Below are 27,195 nucleotides of genomic sequence, written 5' to 3' on the forward strand. Positions count from 1 at the left end.
AACACTAAGGAAGTGTCAACGCATCCACTGCTTCCGCCTGAGGATCCCTGGACCTGGACAGGTACCTGGGAAGTTTCTTGTTTAGATGAGAAGCCATCAGATCTATTTCTGGAAGACCCCACATCTGAACAACCTGAGAAAACACATCTGGATGGAGGGACCACTCCCCTGGATGTAAAGTCTGACGGCTGAGATAATCCACTTCCTAATGGTCTAAACCTGGGATATGAACCGCAGAGATTAGAAAGGAGCTGGATTCCGCCCAAGCAAGTATCCGGGATACTTCTTTCATAGCTTGGGGATTGTGAGTCCCACCCTGATTGACATATGCCACAGTTGTGATATTGTCTGTCTGAAAACAAATGAACGGTTCTCTCTTCAACAGAGGCCAAATCTGAAGAGCCCTGAAAATCGCATGGAGTTCCAAAATATTGATTGGCAATCTCGCCTCTTGAGATTTCCAAACCCCTTGTGCTGTCAGAGATCCCCAAACAGCTGCCCAACCTGAAAGACTTGCATCTGTTGTGATCACAGTCCAGGTTGGACGAACAAAAGAGCCCCCTAGAACTATATGATGGTGATCTAACCACCAAGTCAGAGAAAGTCGAACATTGGGATTTAAGGATATTGTGATATCCTTGTATAGTCCCTGCAGCATTGGTTGAGCATACAAAGCTGGAGAGGTCTCATATGAAAACAAGCAAAGGGGATTGTGTCCAATGCTGCAGTCATGAGACCTAAAACTTCCATGCACATAGCTACTGAAGGGAATGACTGAGACTGAAGGTTCCGACAGGCTGAAACCAATTTTAAACGTCTCTTGTCTGTTAGAGACAGAGTCATGGACACTGAATCTATCTGGAAACCTAAAAAGGTGACCCTTGTCTGAGGAATCAAAGAACTTTTTGGTACATTGATCCTCCAACCATGTTTTCGAAGAAACAAAACTAGTTGATTCGTGTGAGATTCTGCAGAATGTAAAGACTGAGCTAGTACCAAGATATCGTCCAAATAAGGAAACACTTACAATACCCCGCTCTCTGATTACAGAGAGTAGGGCACTGAGAACCTTTGAAAAGATTATTGGAGCTGTCGCCAGGCCAAAAGGAAGAGCGACAAATTGGTAATGCTTGTCTTGAAAAGAGAATCTCAGAAACTGATAATGATCTGGATGAATCGGAATATGAAGATATGTATCCTGTAAGTCTATTGTGGACATGTAATGCCCTTGCTGAACAAAAGGCAGAATAGTCCTTATAGTCACCATCTTGAAAGTTGGTACTCTTACATAACGATTCAAAATTTTTAGATCCAGAACTGGTCTGAATGAATTTTCTTTCTTTGGGACAATGAATAGATTTAAACCCCAGACCCTGTTCCTGAAACAGAACCGGCATGATTACCCCTGAAAGCTCCAGGTCTGAATCAAACTTCAGGAAAGCCTGAGCCTTTACTGGATTTGCTGGGATGCGTGAGAGAAAATATCTTCTCACAGGAGGTCTTACTCTGAATCCTATTCGATACCCCTGAGAGACAATACTCAGAATCCATTGATTTCATACAGAATTTGTCCAAACATCCTTGAAAAATCTTAATTTGCCCCCTACCAGCTGAGCTGGAATGAGGGCCGCACCTTCATGCGGACTTGGGGGCTGGCTTTGGTTTCTTAAAAGGCTTGGATTTATTCCAATTTGAAGAAGGTTTCCAATTGGAAACAGATTCCTTGGGGGAAGGATTAGGTTTCTGTTCCTTAATTTGTCGAATGGAACAAAAGCGGTTAGAAGCTTTAGATTTACCCTTAGGTCTTTTATCCTGAGGCAAAAACTCCCTTCCCCGCAGTGACAGTTGAAATAATCGAATCCAACTGAGAAAAAGAAAGAGATAGCAATCTAGACTTAGAAGTCATGTCAGAAGTCATTCCAAGATTTAAGCCACAAAGCTCTTCTAGCTAAAATAGCTAAAGACATAGATTTAACATCAATTTTGATGATATAAAAAATGGCATCACAAATAAAATGATTAGCATGTTGAAGCAAGCGAACAATGCTAGACAAATTAGAATCCAATTCTTGTTGCGCTAAATGTTCCAGCCAAAAAGTTAATAGAGCTGCAACATCAGCCAAAGAAATTGCAGGCCTGAGAAGATGACCAGAATATAAATAGGGTTTCCTTAGAACTGCTATAGTACTCGATAATGGTGCATTGATGTATGCTATGGTATCTTACAATGCTATTAATTGTATTCTATATTATTTCACCCTGCGTGGTGTTTTTTTTGTTATGTTGTTTGTTTTCTTTTGTCTACAATACCACATGTTGGTTATAAATAAAATATTAAAAAAAAAAAAAAAGATTCAAGTTTCCTATCTAAAGGATCTTTAAAAGAAGTACTATCTTCCATAGGAATAGTAGTACGTTTATCAATAGTAGAGATAACCCCATCAGCTTTGGGGATCTTTTCCCAAAACTCCAATGTAACTGCTGGCAAAGGATACAATGTTTTAAACCTTGAAGAAGGAATAAAAGATGTACCAGGCCTATTCCATTCCCTAGAAATCATATCAGAAATAGCATCAGGAACTGGAAAAACTTCTGGAGTAACCACTGGCAGTTTATAAACAGAATTTAAACGTTTACTAGTCTTAATATCAAGAGGACTAGTTTTCTCAATATCCAATGTAATCAACACTTCTTTTAACAAAGAACGAATGTACTCTATTTTAAATAAATAAGTAGATTTGTCAGTGTCAATATCTGAGGAAGGATCTTCTGAATCAGATAGATCTTTATTAGAGGAGGATAATTCAGTATGTTGTCGGTCATTTGAAATTTCATCAAATTTATGAGAAGTTTTAATAGACCTTTTACGTTTATTAGAAGGCGGGATGGCAGACAGAGCCTTCTGAATAGAATCAGCAATAAAATCTTTTAAATTCACAGGTATATCTTGTACATTCGATGTTGAAGCAACAACAACAGGCAATGCACTATTACTGATGGACACATTATCTGCATGTAAAAGTTTATCATGACAACTATTACAAACCACAGCTGGAGAAATAATCTCCACAAGTTTACAACAAATGCACTTAGCTTTGGTAGAACTGTTATCAGGCAGCAGGGTTACAACAGTGATTTCTGAGACAGGATCAGATTGAGACATCTTGCAAATGTAAGAGAAAAAACAACATATAAAGCAAAATTATCAATTTCCTTATATGACAGTTTCAGGAATGGGAAAAAAATGCAAACAGCATAGCCCTCTGATAGAGAAAAAGGCAAGGGGCATATAGGAATGGGGTTTTAAATAATGAAAATATCTGGCACCAAGTATGACGCACAACAAAAACAGAATTTTTTTTTGGCGCTAACAACATCCGGAAATTACACACTCGCGTCATCAAAGAAAAATCGAACGTAATTTCACGCCAAAATAATATTGCGCCAAAAATGACGCAATATACTTTGGCATTTTGCGCCCTCGCAAGCCTAAGTTTGCCCGCAAATTAAAAAAAACAGTCAATTGAAAAAAGACTATACCGCAGGTAAGAAAATTTTTTTTTCCTAAAAAATGCATTTCCCAGATATGAAACTGACAGTCTGCAAAAGGAAATATACTTAAACCTGACTCATGGCAAATATAAGTACAATACATATATTTAGAACTTTATATAAATACATAAAGTGCCAAACCATAGCTGAGAGTTTCTTAACTAATGAAAACATACTTACCAAAAGACACCCATCCACATAGCCAAACCAGTACTGAAACGGTTATCAGTAGAGGTAATGGAAGAGTATATCGTCGATCTGAAAAGGGAGGTAGGAGATTAATCTCTACGACCGATAACAGAGAACCTATGAAATAGATCTCCCGTGAGGAAAACCATAGCATTCAATAGGTGATACTCCCTTCACATCCCTCTGACATTCACTGTACTCAGAGAGGAATCGGGCTTCAAAATGCTGAGAAGCGCATATCCACATAGAAATCTTAGCACAAACTTACTTCACCACCTCCATAGGAGGCAAAGTTTGTAAAACTGAATTGTGGGTGTGGTGAGGGGTGTATTTATAGGCATTTTGAGGTTTGGGAAACTTTGCCCCTCCTGGTAGGATCGTATATCCCATACGTCACTAGCTCATGGACTCTTGCCAATTACAAGAAATAAAATAAGATTTTTCCTCACTTAATATATCCCCTCATTTTTAACCAGTCATTTTAAACCACACACATTATATTGGGTTCTGATCAAGTGGCACAGGAGACTTTACTTTTCATTATTGATTCAAATGAGAAGCCATCAGATCTATCTCTGGGAAACTCCAAAGATCCACAATCTGATGGAACACATCCTGTTGAAGAGACCAGTCCCCTGGATGCAGAAACTGACGACTGAGATAATCAGCTTCACAGTTGTTCACTCCTGGAATATGAACTGCAGAGACTACATGAGTTGACTTCTGCCCATGAGAGCATTTTAGACACTTCCTTCATGGCTAGGGAACTGTGAGTTCCTCCCTGATGATTGACATGAGCCACTGCTGTGACATTGTCTGATTGAGATTCCCTTTTCAACAGAGGCCAAGTCTTAGAGCCCTGAAAAAAGCATAGAGTTCTAGAACATTTATTGGCAACCCCACCTTCTGAGGGGTTCACCCCCTTGTGCCTTCAGAAACGCTTAAACAGCTCCCCATCCTGAAATACTTGCATCTGTAGTGATCGCAGTCCAGGTAGGATAAGCAAAAGAAGCCCCCTTAATAATGAACTGATAATCCAGCCACCAAGTCAGAGACTGACTTGTACTGCGATCCAGAAAAGTCTTTTGAGATAGCAGACTATGATCCCTGCACCACTGATGAAGCATACAAAGTTGAAGATGTCTCGAGCAAATGGAATTGCATCTGAAGCTGCAACCATGAGACCCAGTACTTCCATACAAATAGCAACAGAAGGAAAAGAGAGGGACTGAAGGTTCATACAGGCTGACACCAATGTTTTCCTTTTCTGATGTTAGAAAATGACTCATGGAGACAGCAGAAAAGTAACCCTTGGCTGAGGCGCCAAAGAACTCTTTGGAAAATTGATCTTCTAACCATGCTGTTAAAGAAACCAAAAACAATATTGGTATGAGATTCTGCTAAAGGCAACACTCAGAAACTGGTAATGTTCCCTGTGGATTGGAACATGAAGATAAGCATCCTTTAAATATATTGAGGACATTCATGCAGACGAAGTAGGAGCAGCATAACAGTAGACCAGGACTTAAGCCATAAATCTCTTCTAGAAAGGACTGCAAAGGACATGATTTTGAGATTAATTTTAATAATATCAAATACAGCATCACAAATAAAGGAATTAGCTCTTGAGTAAAACCAAAAGATCTTCACTGGCAGAATCATTAGAATACTGTTCTGAAAGAATAGACAACCTGTAAGAAGAAGCAGTAGCTATATCAGCGATGGAGATAGCAGGCCTAAACAAATACCCTGCTTGCAAAAAGGCCCTTCTAAGAATGGATTCTAATTTCCTATCTAAAGGGTCCTTTAAAAAAGTTTCCCACACTTCAACTTTAGAGGCAGGTAAAGGATAAAACTTTTTAAACAGACAGTATACACCAATTTTCATATAACTGCATGTAATAGACACTACTATAAAGACGAATATGCAGATACCGATATAAAAATCCAGTATAAAACCTTTTAAAAACTTACTTAAAAGCTCCCAATTTAGCAGTTGATGAGGCTAGGCTGGGACACCCAGTGAAACAGGCTTAAAAAGCAGGAAGAGCAGACCCTCCCCTGCATAAGAAAAGACCCATTACACAAACAGGAGCAAGCAGGAGTCTGTAGACATCAGTATACATCTAAAACCTTGGGGCTTGGTTAGGAGTTTGAAAATCAGCAAAACTATACATTTTTACAAAAACACCCCCAGAAGGGCTACATAAATGGATCATCTACAAAACCTTTATGCAAAGAAAAAGCTACAATGTCCCTTTTAACCTTGCAGAAGGATTAAAAGAATTACCTAGCTTAGACCATTCCATAGAAACTATCTCAGAGACAGCAACTTGAATAGGAAAAACCTCAGGGGTTTTAGCAACAGTTTAAAAAACTGAATCTAAAAGATTAGAAGGCTTATTCTCCGAACCCTTAGAATATTTAACCCCTAAAGTAAAAACCTCTTTCAAAAAAAGAAGTGGTGTTCAACTTTAAACAAAAAAAGAGGAGAGGATGTATCAGTTTCAACATCAGAGGAAACCTCCCCCTCTGGATAAACAACAGTATTCCTGGCCTCAGGAAACTGCTATTAGGAGGTAAATTCTGAACTGACCTTTTATGCTTCCTTGAAGGCGGGAGAGAGCTGCCAACACTTCAGAAACTGTAGATTCTAAGGTAGATTTAGGGACAGAATCAGAAAGCACCATTATAGCATTTAACTATAATAGCGCCCCTTTTAAAGAAGCTATATAAAACGTATAAACTCAAAGCGCGCTAAGACGAACTGTAAAATAAACCAGGGAAAAAGTAAACTCCACATCCAAAGCCTGAATAACGCTCAGCTGAATAGGAAGATGTGCGTGAAAACTCAACTGTTATGAGGGATTAGTGAGCCAAACTCAAATTGCGCGTACCAAAAGGCAAACATGTGCTATCCTGACGCTCGCAGACCTGAAGGCTGATGCGTGGTAAAAATCAGACACGTGCACAACCTAAAAGTCCCAAAAAATCTGATGCGTGCAAAAAATCTAACACAAGGGAATAATATATAGATTCTGTCCCAAGGGCTGTATATATAGATAAGTATATAACTATAGATACCCACCCACATAAGGCTATAGAGTGTCATATAGATAAAAATATTATTCTTATCCACACTCATCTACTAGTAAACCAGTAGAAAGCCAAACCAGTACGGAAACATATCAGCAGAGGTTATGGAATAGGAGTAAATTATATATCCACAGAAGGCGGCAAAAGACAAGTCCCTGTGAAAAATTATGGAACGTCCGATGAGGTGAAAAAAACCATACCCCAAATACATCCCTCTGAGGTGAAAACTTGCCTCAACATAGACTGAAACCCCCTCTCTCTGAAGAATCAAATGCACATCTATATTCTTCAACAATCTCCAGTGTTGGCGAAGACAAGACTGAGGTGAAAGAGGTTTTATAGAGCTCTTGAGATTTGGGAATCTTTGGCTCCACCCAGTGGTAGGGAAGAGTAATTCCCAGGATTAATGGATTGTGGAATCAACACCTGTATGAAACAAATCTTATGCGCTATCTGAATCGGGAAAATTGAATTTTCGCTTTACTGTCCCTTTAATTTATGTAAAAATAGAAGAGGCTCCTTTGCTTAAAACGTGACCCTTTTGAACAGATGCACTAAACTTATTTTTTTCTTACAAACTATATATAATAAAAAACTAAAGGGATATGAAACCCAAAATGTTCATTTTGTGATTCAGAGACTTCATACAATTTTCCCATCTAGTTCTTTTATAAAATTTGCTTCATTCTCATGGTATTATTTCTTGAAAAGCATACCTAATGTAAGCAGCGTGCACTTCTCTGGAGCACTTCATGGCAGCCAATAATGTTGCCATATAGTTGTCTTGCAATAGTTAAAGTAAAATAGTTAAAGGAAGGGTAAAGTCAATGCTATTTGCGATGCATCAATGCAAAATATATATAAATGCAAGTTCAAACATTAGTTTTTTTTTTAGATATATGCATTATATTTTATTCACCTCTTCTATTCTTTCTCCGTTACGAGAGCCAACTCCGGCCCATGTTAGATTTAGTTTTCATCTCAGTGACGTGTGCAGCAATCCTACCTGCTGTATACGTCACTGCCTCTGCCCTCTCCCAATATGGCCATTAAAGAGCGAATGGGCAAATTTCGATTTGTCAATGAACAAAGTAAACATTGAATCACGAGATTCATTGTTTACTTCGTTCACGGATAGCGCACAAGAACGAGTTGTTCCCCCATCAAAAAACGAGCATTGAAAGCCCGACAATTTAGATTAAGTGGAGTACGCATGTGCAAAAAAAATTGTGGACGTGCATTGTGTATAAATAACATCTTGTTATTTATAACCTGCGGCTAAGGAATTTAGTTTGCACATGCGCATATGTAACCGCAACGCTATTGCCTCCCATAATGACGTGGGCAAACAAGCCCGTAGACACGCATTTTCATTGGACGTGTTAGAGATAATGATTTATTGCTGCGAGGGGGGCCGGCGGGGGATCGCGGCGAACATAGGGGTAAATTATAGATTATCTTTATATTTTACATAGACTACATTAGATGAAAATAGGTTTGGAAATTAATTCAGTGACAAACTAATGGTTAGTAAACAATGTTAGAATAGTGTTTACCATTCCTTTAACCCTTAATGACCGAGAACGTGCTTGCTTCCAGCTGCTTTCCGGTTATTGCAGTGATGTCTCGATATCGAGGCATCCTGCAATAACCCTTTTTAGCCATCCGATGCAGAGAGAGCCACTCTTCTGTGGCCCTCTCTGCACCGGACATCGATGGCCGGTATCGTTGGTGGGTGGGAGCCGGTGTGGGAGGCGTGTGGCGGCCATCGATGGGCCTTGTGATGTGGAGGGGGGCGTGATCGTGGGCGGGGATGGCCAAGGGCGCACACGGATGCGTGCACGGGGAGGGAGCGGGTGGGAACCGCTACACTACAGAAATATTGGTGTTAAAAGTGGGAAAAAGGGGGGAATAGATTTTATTAAAAAATCAGTAAGGGGGTGGGGGGTTGGTCTGTGGGGGGGGGGGGAAGCTACACTACAGAAAAAAAAACGAAAAAAAATAAATAAAACCCATTTTCTTGCAAACTGGGTACTGGCAGACAGCTACCAGTACCCAAGATGGCCCCCAATAAGGCAGAGGGGGAGGGTTAGAGAGCTGTTTTGGGGGGGGGGGGATCAGGGAGGTTGGGGGCTAAGGGGGGATCCTACATAGCAGCATATGTAAATATGCTAAAAAATTTAAAAAAATCATACTTTTTATTTTAGTACTGGTAGACTTTCTGCCAGTACTTAAGATGGCGGGGACAATTGTGGGGTGGGGGAGGGAAGGGAGCTGTTTGGGAGGGATCAGGGGGTGTGATGTGTCAGGGGGGAGGCTGATCTCTACACTAAAGCTAAAATTAACCCTGCAAGCTCCCTACAAACTACCTAATTAACCCCTTCACTGCTAGCCATAATACACATGTGATGCGCAGCAGCATTTAGCGGCCTTCTAATTACCAAAAAGGAACAGCAAAGCCATATATGTCTGCTATTTCTGAACAAAGGGGATCCCAGAGAAGCATTTACAACTATTTGTGCCATAATTGCACAAGCTGTTTGTAAATAATTTCAGTGAGAAACCTAAAGTTTGTGAAAAAGTGAACAATTTTTTTTATTTGATCGCTTTTGGCGGTGAAATGGTGGCATGAAATATGCCAAAATGGGCCTATATCAATACTTTGGGATGTCTTCTAAAAAATAAATATATACATGTCAAAGGAATTTTCAGGGATTCCTGACAGATATCATTGTTACAATGTAACTATAGCTAATTTTGAAAAAAAGTGGGTTGGAAATAGCAAAGTGCTACTTGTACTTATTGCCCTATAACTTGCAAAAAAAAGCAAAGAACATGTAAACATTGGATATTTCTAAACTCAGGACAAAATTTAGAAACTATTTAGCATGGGTGGTTGTAGATGTGTAACAGATTTTGGGGGTCAAAGTTAGAAAAAGTGTGTGTTTTTTTTTCCATTTTTTCATCATATATATATTTTTTTTTTATAGCAAATTATAAGATATGATGAAAATAATGGTATCTTTTGAATGTCCATTTAATGGCGAGAAAAACGGTATATAATATGTGTGGGTACAGTAAATGAGTAAGAGGAAAATTACAGCTAAACACAAAAACCCTGCAAAAATGTAGAAATAGCCTTGATCCCAAACGGACAGAAAATGGAAAAGTGCTGTGGTCATTAAGGGCTTAAAGGGCCACTAAAGTCAAAATTAAACTTTCATGATTCAGATAAACCATGCAATTAAAAAAATGTCCACAACTGTTCATAGTTGATATTTCCATTATAAAAATGTGCACATTATTTCTATATTCACACTTTTTGATACTCCAGCTACTGAGCATGTGCAAAAGTGCACGGTATATACAAACCCTCTATTCTAGGGATCATATTAAACGGATAATAAACCCAATTTTTTTTCTTTAATGATTCAGATGGGGTATACAATTTTAAGCAACTTTCTAATTTACTCCTATTATCAATTTTTCTTTGTTCTCTTGCTATCTTTATTTGAAAAGCAGAAATGTAAAGCTTCGGAGCCGTCCCATTTTTGGTTCAGCACCTTGGTAGTGCTTACTGATTGGTGGCTACCAAACATGGGCTGGCTCCTAATCTTTACATTCCTGCTTTTAAAATAACGATACAAAATCCAGGAGGCAGCCACACCATACAAAAGTAATTATTTATTTAGTATACAAGCAGAAATTTCTGCTTATGTACTAAATAAATACTTTTGTATGGTGCAGATTTTGTACACATTTTATGGGCCTGGAGTGTGGACCCTGCAGCAAGCACATATTCTGGACACTGGTGCTGAATTACTTTGTTTGTTTTAAAATAAAGATAGCAAGAGAACAAAATCGTTCCTGGCATGTCCTCTGGGGTTTCAAGCAGTGGAAGCGATCATGATCGCTTCCAGCCGCTTTCAAGGTATTGCAGTGAATACTGCAATACCTTTTTTACCCACCGATGCAGAGAGGGACACTCTGTGTCCCTCTCTGCATCGGCCAGCAATGGTGCCGATCGTTGGTGGGAGCCATTACAGGGAGACGGCTCATTGCTGGCGGATATACGCCAGAGGGGGGCGTGATCGGGTGCAGGGGCACCGGGAGTGCGCACTGAAGCAGGATCGTGCATAAGGGCGGTGGCGGAAGCACGCACTGGGGCGGGAACAGGTGGGACGTATGCACTATGGAACGTATGGAATTTTAACATATGCAGGGAGAGAGTAATCTGAGCGCAGAAGCCGCTCAAACAGTATTGCAGTGATGCCTCGATGTTGAGGCATCCTGCAATACTGTTCCTGACTGCTGGGCTCCATTTTGATCGTTCCCACAGAGCGATCACTTCCGGTTTGACTCCACGTGGAGTCCAGCAGTCAGGCAGAGCATCAGAAGCTATCGGGCAGGCTTCTGATGCTCTGTAAGTGTGCTAAGTGCCTTGGTTAATAAATCACTGGCTCTTACACAAAAATACTTTTTTGCTCTGCATTTTGTTAGGGGTTAATTTTTTTTAGTAATTTTTTGTGACACCCAAAGGCTCTTTTCAGAGCCATTTAGTTAATTTAAATTGTGTGTTAATTTTTTTTAGTAATTAACCCCTAGCTTGTCAGTGATCACTATAAATCACTGGCTCTTACACAAAAGCACTTTTTTTTGCTCTGTGCATTTTTTTTTAGTAATTTTTTTGTGACACACAAAGGCTCTTTTCAGAGCCATTTAGTTAATTTAAATTTAAATTTTGTGTTGATTTTTATTTTTAGTAAAAAAAATTCTCTGTGACAGATAAAAAATAAATCATGTCACATAGAACATATACTGCTGAGGAGGCATATGCCATCCTTGTGTCAGAGTCAAACGCCTCTATGTCAGACTCAGACCCCAATTTTGACCCTGCCATGTGCTCAGATACATCATTAGATACAGTCTCATCTGTGGCTGCTACCCCCCCCCCTGCCAGAAGGAGACGTGTTGCCCCAGCTGCCATTGCTACTGAAGTGTGGGTAATGCCTCATCTCCAGAGGCCAGATATCCCACCCTTCACAGAAAATCCTGGCATAAATGTGGATATGGCCGGATTTATCCCCCCCAGCAGTTTATGGAGGTGTTTCTGGGCGATGATGTATTGGGGAACATTGTCGCCCAAACTAATTTATATGCCCATCAGTTCCGTGCTGCAAAGCCTGACAGTTTTTTGGCAAAGCAGCAATGGGCCCCCGTCGATGTGCCAGAATTTAAAAAATTCTGGGCATTGACTATGCTGATGGGTATCATAAAGAAACCCTCCATCCGCTCCTACTGGAGCAGTAGCCCCATTTGCTCTACCCCCATTTTCTCCCAAAGTATGTCGAGGAAGAGGTATGAAATTATTCTACATTTCATGCACTTCAGCGACAACAGCCTGTGCCCCCCTATGGAGCATCCCCAGTTTGACAGGCTGTATAAAATCCACCCTCTGATTACCCACTTTGCTGCCAGGTTTGCAGAGGCTTATACACCTGGAAGGAATATATGTGTGGATGAATCCCTGATGAAGTATAAGGGCAGGCTGGGATTCAAGCAGTATATTCCTTCCAAGCACTCCAGATATGGAGTAAAGGTCTATAAGCTCTGTGAGAGCGAGACCGGGTATATTCAAGCCTTCCGGGTGTATGAGGGAAAGGATAGCCACCTTGACCCTCTCCAGGTTGCCCAAAACATATGGGAACCACTGGCAAGATTGCCTGGGACCTGATATTACCCCTAATGAACAAAGGTTACCACTTGTATTTATATCATTTTTATACAAGTGTCCTTTTGCTTTGATACAGTAGCTTGCGGTACAATTAAAAAGAACCGCACAGGTTTCCCAGGACAACTTGCACGCACCCGGCTACAAAAGGGGAAGACCGCAGCTCTGCGCCAAGATGAGCTGTTGGCACTTAAGTACAGAGACAAGAAGGATGTGTACCTTCTTACCACCATCCACGAGAGGACTGAGGAGGTCTCTGTACGTGGCAGACCTGAGAGCATAGGGAAGCCAGTGTGCATCAAGGCTTATAACTGGCATATGGTTGGGGTTGATCTGGCAGATCAGCTGCTGCAGCCCTACCTAATTATGCGGAGGTCAAGGGTCTGGTACAAAAAGGTTGCAATGTACTTAATGCAGATTGCAACCCACAACGCTTTTTTGTTGTTCAAAAAAACAAACCCCGGAATGAAACTGATTTATAGTTTCAGCTACAGATCATTTTGGGGATTTTGTACCAAGATGCACCTGCTCCCCGGGCGGTGATGGGAGAGAGCAGAGTTGGGGCTACTCTTTTTTTATTTTTAAAATCCCCCCTACTGCCGTAAAGCAGAAACCTAAAAAAAAAAATGCAGTCTGTACTGTTGTGGTTTTTTTCGGGGGGGGGGGGGGGGGGGGGTTGCTTATGTTTACTGTTACTGAGTTTGTTTGTTTTTGTTTTTTTACTGTTACTGTGCCAGTGTTTTACATTTCACTGTTCTATTTTTAAGTTCTAAAATTAGTGTTGTATATTACCAAAACCCCTGTCAAACCTATGCATGGGGGGCATGGGTGTACTCAAGGGGTCTTGCAGAAAACAACCTGGAGTGTTTTCTTGCAATAACTTAGAAAAAGCTCTCCTAAATCATAGTCAAAAAGCAGTGTGTGTGTAAAAATGAAAATTGAAAAATTACCACCATACACTTTCTCCAATTTTTTTAGCCAAAACGGTTGCATCAAAGCACTCCATATACAATACCTTGGGGTGTCAACGTTTCAAATATATACACTTTCATGGCAGCAAATAAAACTGGGGTATGAAATAGGCCCAAAACTAAAGATAGGCCTATCAGAACAAATAATCTCACTTTCAACTCAAATTACAAGTCATACAATTGTAACTGAACCTTTCCAAAGTCCTGGCAAACCTATGCATGGGGGGCATAGGTGTACTCAGAAGGTCTTGTAGCAGTAAACAACCTGTAGTGTTTTCTTGCAATAATTTAATACAAGCTCTCCTAAATCATAGTCAAAAAGCAATGTGTGTGTAAAAATGAAAATTACCACCATACACTTTCTCCAATTTTTTTTAGCTAAAACGGTTGCATCAAAGCACTCCGTATACAATACCTTGGGGTGTCAACGTTTCAAATATATACACGTTCATGGCAATAAATAAAACTGGGGTTTGCAATAGACTCCAAACTAAAGATAGGCCTATCAGAAGAAATACTCTCACTTTCAACTCAAATTACAAGTCATACAATTGTAACTGAACCTTTCCAAAATCATGTCAAACCTATGCAAACCAATACCTTGGGGTGTGAACTTTTCAAATATATGCACATTCATGGTAAGCAAATAAATTGGGGTATGTAAAAAGGCCCCCAAAAAGACGATAGGCAAAGAAGATATGTTAAATGTGAAAAAAAATCACAAACACATGTCAGACATTTGGCATTGCACCCCCAAACAAGCCAACACACCTATGCATATGTGGTATCACTGTACTCAGGAGATATGGTGAACACATATTGGGGTGTTTGGCAGGAACACATAACAGGAGCTGAGAATCCATGCCTAAAGTACAATGTGTGTGAAAAATGACACAAAAAAATGACTGCCCAATAGTTTGACAAAGACTGGTGGTTGAATTAGTGCATGGAAAGTGTTAAAATACCATTTTCAAATACCATATGGTGTCTACTTTTCAAAAATATATGGTTTGATGGGGTAAATTACATTGGTCGGCTTCAGAAATGACCCAAATAGGACATGGGTGCATGGGATGTGAAAATGCCAAGTTGAAAAACTGGAATGCGCCCCCTAAAAATAAGGCTTTTTAGCCCCCAGAGAACCCAACACAGCTATACATGGGTGGTATCAGATGTTGTTGAACACATATTGAGGTGTTTTTTGGCAGTAACAAATAACAAGAACTAAGAATCCATCCCTAAAGTACAATGTGTGTGTGTGAAAAATAACACAAAAAAATGACTACCCAAAAGTTTGACAAAGAATGGTGGTTGAATTATTGCATGGAAAGTGTTAAAATACCAGCATTTCAAATACCCTAGGGTGTCTACTTTTCAAAAATATATGGTTTGATGGGGGTAAATTACATTGGCTGGCTTCAGAAATGTCCCAAATAGGACATGGGTGCATGATGACACGTGAAAATTCCAAGTTGGAAAACTGGAATGCGTCCTTTAAAAATAAGGCTTTTTAGCCCCCAGAGAACCCTACACACCTATACATGGGTGGTATTACTGTACTCAGGAGATGCTGCTGAAGAAATATTGGGGTGTTATTTGGCATTAACCCTTAATGTTCTCAGTAAATATAATCTTAAATTGCTATTTTGTCAAACTTTGGCATAGATTGGTGGTAAAATGGTTGCATGGAAAGAGTCAAAATACCCCATGTTTAATACCGTAGGTTGTCTTCTTTTAAAAAATATATAAGGGTTATTCAGGGATTCCTGACAGATATCTGTGTTACAATGTAATTATTGCTAATTTTGAAAAAAATGGTTTGGAAATAGCAAAGTGCTACTTGTACTTATTGCCCTATAACTTGCAAAAAAAGCAAAGAACATGTAAACATTGGGTATTTCTAAACTCAGGACAAAATTTAGAAACTATTTAGCATGGGTGTTTTTTGGTGGTTGTAGATGTGTAAGAGATTTTGGGGGTCAAAGTTAGAAAAGTTTTTTCTTTCTTTCCATTTTTCATTTTTTTTTTTATAGTAAATTATAAGGTTTAATGAACATAATGGTATTTTTAGAAAGTCCATTTAATGGCGAGAAAATGGTATATAATATGTGTGGGTACAGTAAATAAGTAAGAGGAAACTTAAAGCTAAACACAAACACCGCAGAAATGCAATAGAAGCCCTGGTCCCAGACGGTCAACAAATGGAAAAGTGTTCTGGTCATGAAGGGGTTAAAAGCATTCTTGCAAAACTCATACAAAATAGTGCTCCAGGCACATGCACGCTCCTTAGCTTATCTACCTGATTTCAACTGATGATACCAACAGAGTGAAATACATTTGATAACAGAAGCAAATTGAAATAAAAAATAAATTGCTTAATAAAAAACTAACACTCTATATAAATCATGGAGGAAAAATGTTGGGTTTCATGTCCCTTTAAGAAGAAATTATTAAAATAATAAAGTAAGTAGTTTTATGAGACAACTATAATGAATTAGAAACATTTCTGTAATTGCAAATTGTTAATGTAAAACAAAACCAATTTATGAACAAAATAAAAAGTCAATGTCATGTCAAATATGTTTAATTTGCAAAATAATTGATGGCAAAATAAAATATTTACATCACATACTGAGTGAACATAAGCGCTCTGTACAAAGAAATATACATGCAAAATAAGTAAAAAATAAAATGAAAATAAAACACAAATAATAATAATATAACAACAACAACACAAACAATGTAATGAGGTTTGGTATGATTACACATCCAGTTTTACTTTTAAAATGTTTCTGTACAATTTTACAAAATAAAAACAATAAATAGAATAACAGTTGGATTATGCAAATCTATATCTAGTTGAACGGTCAGTTACAGAATAAGGCTTACTTTGTAACCACTCTATGATTCAGTACTATTGTTACTAGGAGTGACCATATTGCCGCTTTACAAAGGGACGCATATGAAAAATACATACAAAACATTTATTTAAACAGCCCTGACATATGTATTTTTCATATGTGTACCTTTTTAAAGCGGCAATATGGTCACCCTAATTATTACCCCCTCTGCTTTCTGAGGTAAATTGTATCATCAAAAATGTTTCTTAAAAAGGTTCATTCACTTTCACGGCTTTTAAAGATCACCCACCAATTTGTTCCACATTGGCCACTTAAAAGGGACATGAAACCCAATTTTTTTTTTCTTTTATGATTCAGATAGATAATACAATTTTAAACAACATTCCAATTTACTTCTATTATCTAATTTGCTTCATTATTTAGATATCCTTTGTTGAAAAAATAGCAATGCACACAAGCTAATCACACAAGGCACCAGACATCAGCTACTGAAGAGAATTAAGCAAATTAGATAATAGAAGTCAATTGGAAAGTTGTTTAAAATTGCATGCACTTTCTAAATCATGAAAGATAAAAATTTGGATTTAGTATCCCTTTAAATAAGGTGCAGTCCTGCATGCTAATTACCAAATTATTTATACTATTTATATTAAGAAATACCACTACCTGAAGCCCAGACGGACACCCAAAAATATATATTTTTAAAGATTTAAGTCACTAATTCCACTTTCACTGTCCTCTATTCTATAATCATAAACAAACAAAAAATTGTTGTGTGCTAAGTGTAGACCCTGCACTTTAATGTCAGCCACAGTTTACCCTCTTATACTATTGCAGGTCAGTGAGCAAGAAAAGTCTCCAAGGGCAAGTCTCTTATAATACAAAATATTGCTACAAATCTTTAAAAAAAAAAGTTGAAATTGCACCTAATTTAGGCATTTAAATCTTAAAATTCTAGCACTCATTGCAACGTATTCCGAAGATGCCTCGTTTACAATAAAATCGGGTCGCAAATTGCAGCCCCCAAAAGACTATAACAGACGTCTACGTAAAGAGTTGTTTTTTCAATTAGTTTTGTTTTAAATTGCATTATAACTGGCTATACATTACACTGGTAATTTTTCTTAAAATTCAAATTTACACAGAATACTTGTTCTGTACGCAGGAATTTTGGCAAACCAATACATGTTGTACTGTGTTAAGGTTTGTTTCTGTGGTAAAAGAACATAATCTACCTCAGTGCTTCTGTGTAGTTTGGTGCTCTAACCTGCACCTATATTAGTACAATAAAGCATATTAACAGTGCTACACAGAGGTTAGCTTTAGTTAAATAAAATCAATAACTAAATAAATAAAATAACATTTCTTTGCTCAAACTTTTAAATGCATTTTTTAACACAATTAGCAAATTGGCTTATATAATAAGCAAAGAATATGTACAATATATAGCCAGTTGTGATGCTTTTAAAATCTTAAGTCTATCCAATCAAACTGACTGACAAAAATGTTCCCTAGTAATGAGTTCTTTAACATATAGCCTATAAAAGGATTTTAATTTCATATGAAAAATTAATTCAGTGTAGAGGGATACTTCCATATTCAAAGAACTGTTTACAATTTGCTTCTGTATGCATTTAGAGGGACAGTCTACACCAAAATTGTTATCGTCAAAAAGATAAAGTCTTTACTACCAATTCCCCAGCTTTGCACAAAAAACATGGTTATATTAATATACTTTATAACATTTAAACCTCTAAATTTCTGCCTGTTTTTAAGCCATCATAAGCTGTCATAAGACAGCTACTTATCACATGCTTTTTTATTTGCCTTTTACAGCAGGAGACTGCAAGTTCGTGTGGGCCGTATAGATAACATTGTGCTTACGCCTGGGGAGTTATTTAAAAGTTAGCACAACACAGCACTAATTGGCTAAAATGCAAGTCAATAGATAATAAATACAAAGTCATGTGATCAGGGGGCTGTCAGAAGATGCTTAGGCACAATGTAGTAACAGAGGTAAAAAGTGTATTAATATAACAGTGTTGGTTATTCAAGACTGGGGAATGGTTAATAAAGGGATTATCTATCTTTTAAAACAATACAAATTCTGGTGTAGACTGTCCCTTTAACGCACATTTTTACCATCATGAACAGTAAGTGCACCTTTTTAATTTCACTTTAAAGGGATACGAAACCCAAAAATTGTATATGTCAGAGCATGCAATTTTAAACAACTTTCTAATTTACGTCTATTATCAACTTTTCTTCGTTTCCTTGGTATATTTTGTCGAAAAGCAAGGATGTATGCTTCGGAGCTGGCCCATTTCTGGAGCACTATTTGGCCGCAGTTTTGCAAGAATGTTATTGATTTTCTATTTCCTGCCATATAGTGCTCTAGATAGCTAGCTAGCTATCTCTCCAACCCAGAATATCATGGGAACAAAGCAAATATGATAGAAGAAGTAGATTGTAAACTTTTTTAAATGGTATACTCTGAATCACAAAAGAACATTTTGGGGTTTTGTATCCCTTTAAGTAAATGTTTATACTGCAATAAATAGCCATATATTGTGTTAAGGTAACATAATAGACTTAACAGCACCTTTAAAGAGATTAAATGATTAAATGTCTAACTATGTAAGTTTTGCTCATCTATCCTTTATGGAGTTAAAAAAAAAAGAAAAAGTCAAGGAAAATAGCTGGCTCTTCTCTGTACCTATATACTTTTTAACCAACTGAAAAATGATTCTGTTATAATCTGTATGTGTATATTTGTTTTTGTTTTTTTGCTTAAGTAAACATAATTGGAGAATTATGGAAATGGATATTATATTTTTGACAAGAGTAAAGAAGAAGAGTAAAGAAGAAGAAAATAATACTTTGGCATTTCAAATAATATGAATATAACATAACACTTATAACATAAAAAAATGTCCCTGTTTCTCACCCAGTTTGCAGTTTGGGAAATAAAATATTGAACAAGACTTATCACAAATCACAAGCACTTACTAAAAAGTTAATGTAAGGTTCTCACATAGAAGATGGTGTCTAGTCAGAAATAAATGATTTTTAGCTTATCTCATACACATGATGTTAAATGTGGGCGATTTTGAAGCTGGGCCAATCAAAATATTATTGCTAATTTAAATAAACATTGAACACCATGCTAATACATAATAAGAATCTGCTATTCACATTACAGAGGCAATGGATAGTTTTCGGCATTTTGTCATAACAGTCTGTTTAGATTTTTGATCCTAAACTCTAATGAGCTAATACAAAATAATCCCAAACCTATAGCAAACTGGAGTTCAAAGTTCTGTCCCATTCTTTCCTCCCTCCAATTTAAGAACTTCCCATGATAAAATTATAAAGCTGAGTGTGCTTTTTCTATATATTTATTACAGTTACAACATAGTTTTTCATAAATAGTTGCATAAAATGTTAAAGCCACAACATTGCACATGATATGAAATAAAAACCTAGGATTCAATGAGTGCATTTACAGTATTTTTATACTCCTATAGAATTCCCTACCCTCAAATCATGAGGAAGTGAAAGGGCATTACAACCATGAAATGACTAAACAAAATGGTTGCCTTTTGTCAGCCATTTTCCCCTAACTTGTTTCCTCACATGTGAAAAATAAAAATAAAAACAGGATAATAAAAGGATTTGAGTGAAGTCAGATAAATTGTCTATTTACATATAAGGCTTATATGTTATCAGAGGAAATTCATTTTTATTGTATGTAAAAGTTTGAGGTTGGATTTACTAAAAGGAGAACCAGTGCAAATCTATGTGAGAAACACAGGCAAAGCAGCGTAAAAAGCAGAATGACCAAGAGAAAATCAAATGTAGCAAACAAAGATTGCTTTGACCGGAGTGTTCAGTCTACGTGATTTGATCCTGGGGTGTCCAGTCTTTAAAATAATTACATAGCTCAACATGATTAGTTGTTTGAATGTGGGCAAAAATTCTTTCCTTTGATAAACCTTGAAAAAAAAGTTAATATTCTGCTTGCAAAATTCATTTCTTTTTCGTTTTAAAAAATAGTGTTTTTGTTCTCGTTTGTTTTTATTATTTTTTTTTTTTTAAATTTATTTATTTTTTGCAGAAACCTGAATAAAATACTGTATTACAGCAAAGCTGTCTTCTGTCCTTTTTAAGCAGAGTACAAAATCTTCTCCACCCCACCAATCCCAACATAGTTGAAATTTAAGAATCCCAAAATAGCTGTGAGTGGATTTTACATTGCAATAATCGCACGATTTACATAGGCCGTCAGTTTTTTTTTAAATTTTCTTTTTCTTTCAATTGAAAAAAAAAAATCATCAAATGATTGGCAGGAGAATTTTACCTCCTTTATAGGAAGTGAAAGAGAATGAGAGCAAATTCTAGCAATATTTCATATTCTTGGCAAAAGCCTGCTTTGCAAGAAGTTTCTAATGCTACCAATGGGTCGAACATCATTCTGGTGTTTACGGCGCTCAATGAATGAAGTCAATCTTGACATGTCTAGGGTGCCACTTATCCTGTGGCAGTTTGGCTGTAGCCATAGCTCCTGAAGTGATATGGCTGCAGAAGGACGCTTCATCTGGTCACCTTGTAATAAGAAGCATACAAACTCTTTGGCCTTCTGGCTAACTCCCTTGAAGTATTCATCTGGGAAGCTAAAGTCCAAGCGACAAATGTTTAGGCACGTCTCCTCCATGCTTTCATCTAAGAAAGGAGACACACCACTGAGAAGGACATATGTGAGAACTCCTACGCTCCATGTATCAGAGGTGAGGGAGACAGGGTTTCCAAGGATGACTTCCGGAGCTGCAAACTCTGCATTGCCCAGCAACTGGTGGATATAGTAGGTGGTATTAAGCTGAACCGCATCACCAAAATCAGATAGTTTGATTGTCGGTTTGGTCAGGCTCTGATCCACAAGAATATTTTCGGGCTAAACAACAATAAAGAGAAAACAAATTTACTAGGTTGCTCACACAAGATTATATTATTTATTGTGAGTTTCATAGCTAAAACTAAGAAATGCACATAAATTAAAAAATAATATTGAGATCATTTTTCATAATCAGAGAAGTTAATTTCTAATTGTGTGACATTTTTTCAGATCTAGCCTTATAATTCTCAGTTGCAATTTGCATTTGTAAATTTTTCAAAAATAGCAACATCAATATCATAGCACTGTTTACAGTATACCAACAACGTAGAAAACATTGCCGTTGGGATGGAGTAGACAGACTGCAGTTTACCTCTTGGCTGTCTGAGGAAGCTGCAAACACTGCTTCACAATGCAACCATCCATGGGATTAACCCTAACCTTAGCCTTAAAGGGAGATTCTAGTAAAAATTAACTCTTGATTCAGATAGGGCATTCCAATTTACTTTTATCATCAAATTTGCTTTGTTCTCTTAGTATTCTTTGTTAAAAGCTAAACCTAGGTAGGCTCATATGCTAATTTCTAAACCCTTGAAGGCTGCCTCTTTTCTCAGTGCATGTTTATAGGTTTTTTTTCAGATAGACAGCGCTAGTTCATGTGTGCCATATATATAACACTGTGCTCACTAACGTGGAGATACGTAGGAGCACTGATTGGCTAAAATGCATGTCTGTCAAAAGAACTGATATAAGGGGGCAGTCTGCAGAAGCTTAGATACAATTTAATCATAGAGGTAAAAAGCATATTAATATAACTGTGTTGGTTATTCAAAACTGGGTAACGGGTAATATAAAGGGATTATCTATCTTTTTAAACAATAAAAAATCATGAGTAGACTGCCCCTTTAAATATAAAGTTATAATTGCAGGCTGCCCCAATAGTGGAGGACTTGCCTGCTATCAAAATTGACAACCTCAAGATTCTTGCACTAGGATGTAATAAGTGGTAAGATATCAAACCATAAGATTATCGTCTGTGATCTAGCCGTCATGAAAAACACAGTTGGATATTATTGCATGCAAAGTCAATCCAATTAATTGATGTGCAGGGAAAATACAGAAAAAAATGGAATATATAAATACAGGTATACCTCACTTTACAGCGCTTGACTTTACAGCGCTTCGCTAATACAGCGCTTTGTAGAGCTGAAGTTCAACCTCCAAGGATTTTGAAACAGTGCTGTAATCATCGCTAGATTGCGAGAAAAGTGACTGACACCATTTTGTTATGCTTAGTTCACTGTTTACAACATTACAGTGCAATCTGTGTCTCAGTGCTATAATTTAGCAAAGTTTACTACAGTAATTGTCACTATTTACAAGTACAGTTTTTATTGAATACAAATTGAATACTGTACTGTGCTGTGCTAGTGTTAAACTAAACGTAGCACTATTGCACCCATAATATAGGTTAGTTCAAACATGTTTTCAAGTTTTTAAACACACTAAAAACTTCCTTGTTTCACTTTAAGGCGGTTTTCACTTTACAGCGGGGCTCCGGTCCCTAACCCGCTGTATGAGCGGGGTATACCTGTATACTTTTCTTTATAACATTTATATATATCTTATTTGTTTGTCAAATATTATACGCATTCACATATATCAGTGATTTTATACCAAGGCATTAGGGCCAGCCCAGGCTTTATGTGCACACTATTCAGAGATCACACTGACAAAGTGGAAGAGATGCCCTCTACAGAGCATGGTATTGCCCAGGGTCAAAAATCTAAGTGATCTCCCACATTCTCATAAATGATAATCCAATGAAAGTACAGTATATAATGCATAGGAGTTAATCTGTTAACTATAAACAAGATATCACAATATTAATTAAAATATGCATTTGATGTTCGTTTTATCTTTCTATGGTAATAGTTGGAAGGGTACTGTACTGAACATATTATTTGTAATGGTTTAATGGATAGTAGCAATGAAAATATATTTTAAAAAAAAATCATAAATATTGTTTATGTTAGATAAAAATCTTTTTTTATCTATTTGTTTTATTTAGGACAACAAATTGTTTGGGGTGGGGGGCTTTTATTGTTAAAAAAGTGGTTACTGCTACTACCTGCATTTACTTACCTTTAGGTCTAAGTGTGCTATTCTACAGTTATGGAGATACTGCAGGGCTTCCAGCACCTCTCGGAGGTATATCGTAATTTTCTCCTCTGTGAGATTTCCCCAGCGCGCTACATAGTCTAAGAGGCGTCCCTGGTCAGCACTGTTTTATTACCAAGAAGAAGAAAAAAAAAAAAACAGAAATTGCCATGAACAAGAGAAGCTCGTTTACAGTATTTTCCGCATTCGCCACAATAAAATTTGCAGATTTGTGCCAATGTTTACAAAAATTGTATGCAAATCTACAAGTGCATTCCCTGCAAAAATGACAGAAATAAAATGATATAACTAGCAGTTCATTGTACAGATATGCTAATAATCTACATGCAACATCACACTTTATATTCATTTATTGGTATTCCACATACATCTCGAGTACTAAGACATAGCTGGTAGGCGTCTCAAAGGTATCGAGAAGACTGATCAGCTGTGGGTGCTGTAAGCTTTGCATGATTCCGAGTTCATGGGTAACCTGGTCTCTCTTCATCAGCTTTTTGTTCACAAATTTGGTGGCAACTGCTCGTCTTGTTACTTTTTGCTCGCACTTCTTAACAACAGAAAATCTGCCCCTAGTTACGAAAATAGAAAAAGAGCGTTACTGAAGTATTAAAGGATTTAGCAGGTGGCCATTATTACAGTATAATGAAATTAGGATATTTTGTTTAAAAGGGGAAAGAGATTAAAGAACAATGAAATTATTACATAAAAGAAAAATAAACACATAAGATTTACCTTAAAACCGCAGCTACTTAACCTCTCTGCCACCTAAAGTGTTGCATCATCCCAATCTAATTGGGATGATTGACAGACCGTGCTTGATTGCAATTGGCCCTGCGCGAGGATAAAATTTACTGCTGCTATAATAATACAGTACATACGATCCCTAGAGGGAAATGCTCAGTGAGTTTCATGTATGTGATATATGTCTGTTAGGAGATATCTGTGTACAATATAAGAGGAGACTGGTAATCTAGCCAATTACCTTTAGTATGTGGAGAAGGACTTATCAAAAGCAACCAATGGCCTTCCAGCTAAGCAGCAGAGCAATCTATTTAGAATAATTTAAATGGTGGATTGTGTAAAAGTAAGGTTTAGAAACATGTACTATAGAGATAGCCCCAACATACAGACAGGGCCGGTGCTACAATAGAGGCAGACTAGTGTTATGGAGTTATTATGCAAATAATGTGACTTTGTTTGTTTATGGTAATATTGCATTGCCTTATACTTCCTGTTTCCTGTTCCTACCTCTGACCTGGATGTAGTTATTCAGTTCAATATGATTCCTCACACTAACAGCTTGTGTCTTTATTTCTATACATGAAACATGGTGTCAGAAGTAACTAAAATCAGGACTGAGCCTCTTGTTTGGAGAACAGCAGCTTTAAGATACAGCACAGCTTTGTGAGTTACAGCCTAAAACGGTTTTTTTTTTTTTTTTCCTGATATTTGAGAGCTTAGAGACTTAAAGACAATATGACTGCCATGAATTGCATACCTCCCCCAGAGGAAATGAGAATCAGTGGGGATTGCAGCAGCAATTGGGAAACTTTCAAAGCTGAGTTTGAAGATTATTCCCTGGCTACAGGGTTGAATGAGAAATCTGCAGCAGTGCAGGCAGCAACTCTGAGAAGGGTCATGGGCAGTGAATGCAGGCATGTGTATAAGCATAATCTGACCCTCACAGCAGAGCAGAAAGAGAATGTTACAGCCATTTTAGATGCACTGGAAGCTTATTTTAAACCTGCTAAAAATGTTATATATGAAAGGTATATGTTTGGATGCTGCAAACAAGAAGAGGGAGAATCTCTTGATAACTTTGTTACACGCTTGAGAGAAAAGGCAGCAACTTGTGAATATGGTACACTAAGAGATGAATTAATAAGGGACAAAATTGTTCTTGGTGTAGCTAGTGAGAGCACACGCAGGCGTCTACTAAGAGAACATGACTTAACTTTAAACACAGCCATTGAAACATGCCGTACAGCAGAGCTCACTGACAGACGTCTAAAAGTTATGGAACAGGACAGACAGCAGACCAACAGCATAAACATTGCAATGCAGCGACAACACATAAGCAAACCGCAGCAACAACGCCGCCAGTTTAGCACAAATACTGCAAACCCTACTGCATGCAAATATTGTGGGACTGTGCATCAAAGAATTAAAGAGCAATGTCCAGCTTATGGGAAGTCTTGTAGGTCTTGTGGAAGAACAAATCACTTTGCTAATGTTTGTTTGTCAAGTAAAAGACAGCCATCACTAGGAAAGTTACACACCATTGAGAACACATCTGCATATGAGGAAGAGCCACACTCAGCTGAAGTGATATACAGTAGTGAATTGATCGGCACTGTGCAAGCCAGAGGAAAGAAATGGTTTGTCACTTTAACTTTAAATAAAAAGCCCCAATCCTGCCAGCTCGATTCAGGAGCAACATGTGATGTAATGTGTTTGAGAGACAAAATGATGTTAGCACCAGAAGTACGTCTACTGCAAAGTGACACCAGACTAAAGTTATACTCAGGTGAGCTTATGAAATCTCTAGGACTCTTCAGGACAGAATGTGTCATACATGGAAGGACACAAAAGCTAGAGTTTGAAATTGTGGAAGCCTGCTATCCGGCTCAACCTGTGAGCGTCTAGGGCTGATGCATTTCTCTATCCCCGCAGAGCTCAACGTGATAGACAATCAATTCAAAGGGCCCTTGACAAACCATTTGCTATTAAAGGAATTCAGTGATGTTTTTACTGGGCCAGTAGAATCTGTACCAGGGGAAGTTCATTTTGACCTTGACATGAGTGTCCCTCCAGTACAATGTGACCCGCGCAATGTGCCAGTGGCCATAAAACAGGCAGTTAAGGCGCAGCTTGACCAGTATGAGGCTGATGGACATTTAGCAACAGTGACTGAACCAACTGATTGGATAAGTAACATGGTGATTGTAAAGAAGCCTGAGAAGTTAAGAATATGCATAGATCCCAAATTCTTGAATCAGGCACTGAGGCGATCTCACTACATCATGCCAACTCTCGAGGATGTTTTGTACAAGCTGCCTAAGGCACGTCTGTTCACGCTTGTTGATGCCCGTGATGCATTTTTACAATGTAAGTTTGATAATGCAAGTAGCTACATGACAACCTTCTGGACTCCCTGGGGCAGAAAAAGATGGCTCAAGTTGCCTTTTGGAGTATCAGTTGCACCAGAGGTGTATCAACGTAAACAACATGAACTATTGGCTGGACTCAGTGGTATTGAACCAATAGCTGATGACATCCTTGTGGTTGGTTGTGGGGACACAGATAGTGAAGCAGAGCAAGATCATGATGGCAAATTATTAGAACTAATGAATCGTTGTAGGCAGGTGAAACTAAGACTTGGCATGAAAAAACTGCAATTCAAGGTCAAAGAGGTCCGCTTCCATGGGCACATACTATCCGTTGAGGGTTTGAAGGCTGACCCAGAAAAAATCAGAGCTATACTGGATATGCCACAGCCAGCGAATGTGTAATCCCTGCAGCGCTTCATAGGATTTGTTACCTACCTATCAAAATTCCTACCACACCTCTCAGAGGTTTGCGAGCCGTAGAGAAGGCTTCTGGACAAGGATGCAGTTTGGCATTGGCTTCCTAAGCATGATAATGCAGTGCAGGACATCAAACGTTTGGTCACAGATACACCTGTCCTGAAGTACTATGATGTGACAAAACCTGTAACTATTC

At 37.9% G+C, this 27,195-nt stretch overlaps 1 protein-coding gene across 5 annotated transcripts in view; it reads right to left on the bottom strand.

Annotated features, from left to right (window-relative positions):
- Positions 1–16,107: 16,107 nt before the first annotated feature.
- LOC128660571 (triple functional domain protein) overlaps positions 16,108–27,195 on the bottom strand; it is a 763,036-nt gene continuing 751,948 nt past the window's right edge. For all 5 annotated transcript variants that reach the window (XM_053714497.1, XM_053714496.1, XM_053714493.1 and 2 more), the window contains exons 55-57: positions 23,841–24,041; positions 23,437–23,575; positions 16,108–21,351 (exon numbers count right to left, since the gene is read on the bottom strand). In XM_053714497.1, the coding sequence (XP_053570472.1) occupies positions 20,809–21,351; positions 23,437–23,575; positions 23,841–24,041 (883 nt within the window). In that variant the 3' untranslated portion in view covers positions 16,108–20,808. The remainder of the gene's footprint in view (positions 21,352–23,436; positions 23,576–23,840; positions 24,042–27,195) is intronic.

The sequence above is a fragment of the Bombina bombina genome, chromosome 5, assembly GCF_027579735.1.
Source record: "Bombina bombina isolate aBomBom1 chromosome 5, aBomBom1.pri, whole genome shotgun sequence".
Taxonomy (NCBI): domain Eukaryota; kingdom Metazoa; phylum Chordata; class Amphibia; order Anura; family Bombinatoridae; genus Bombina; species Bombina bombina.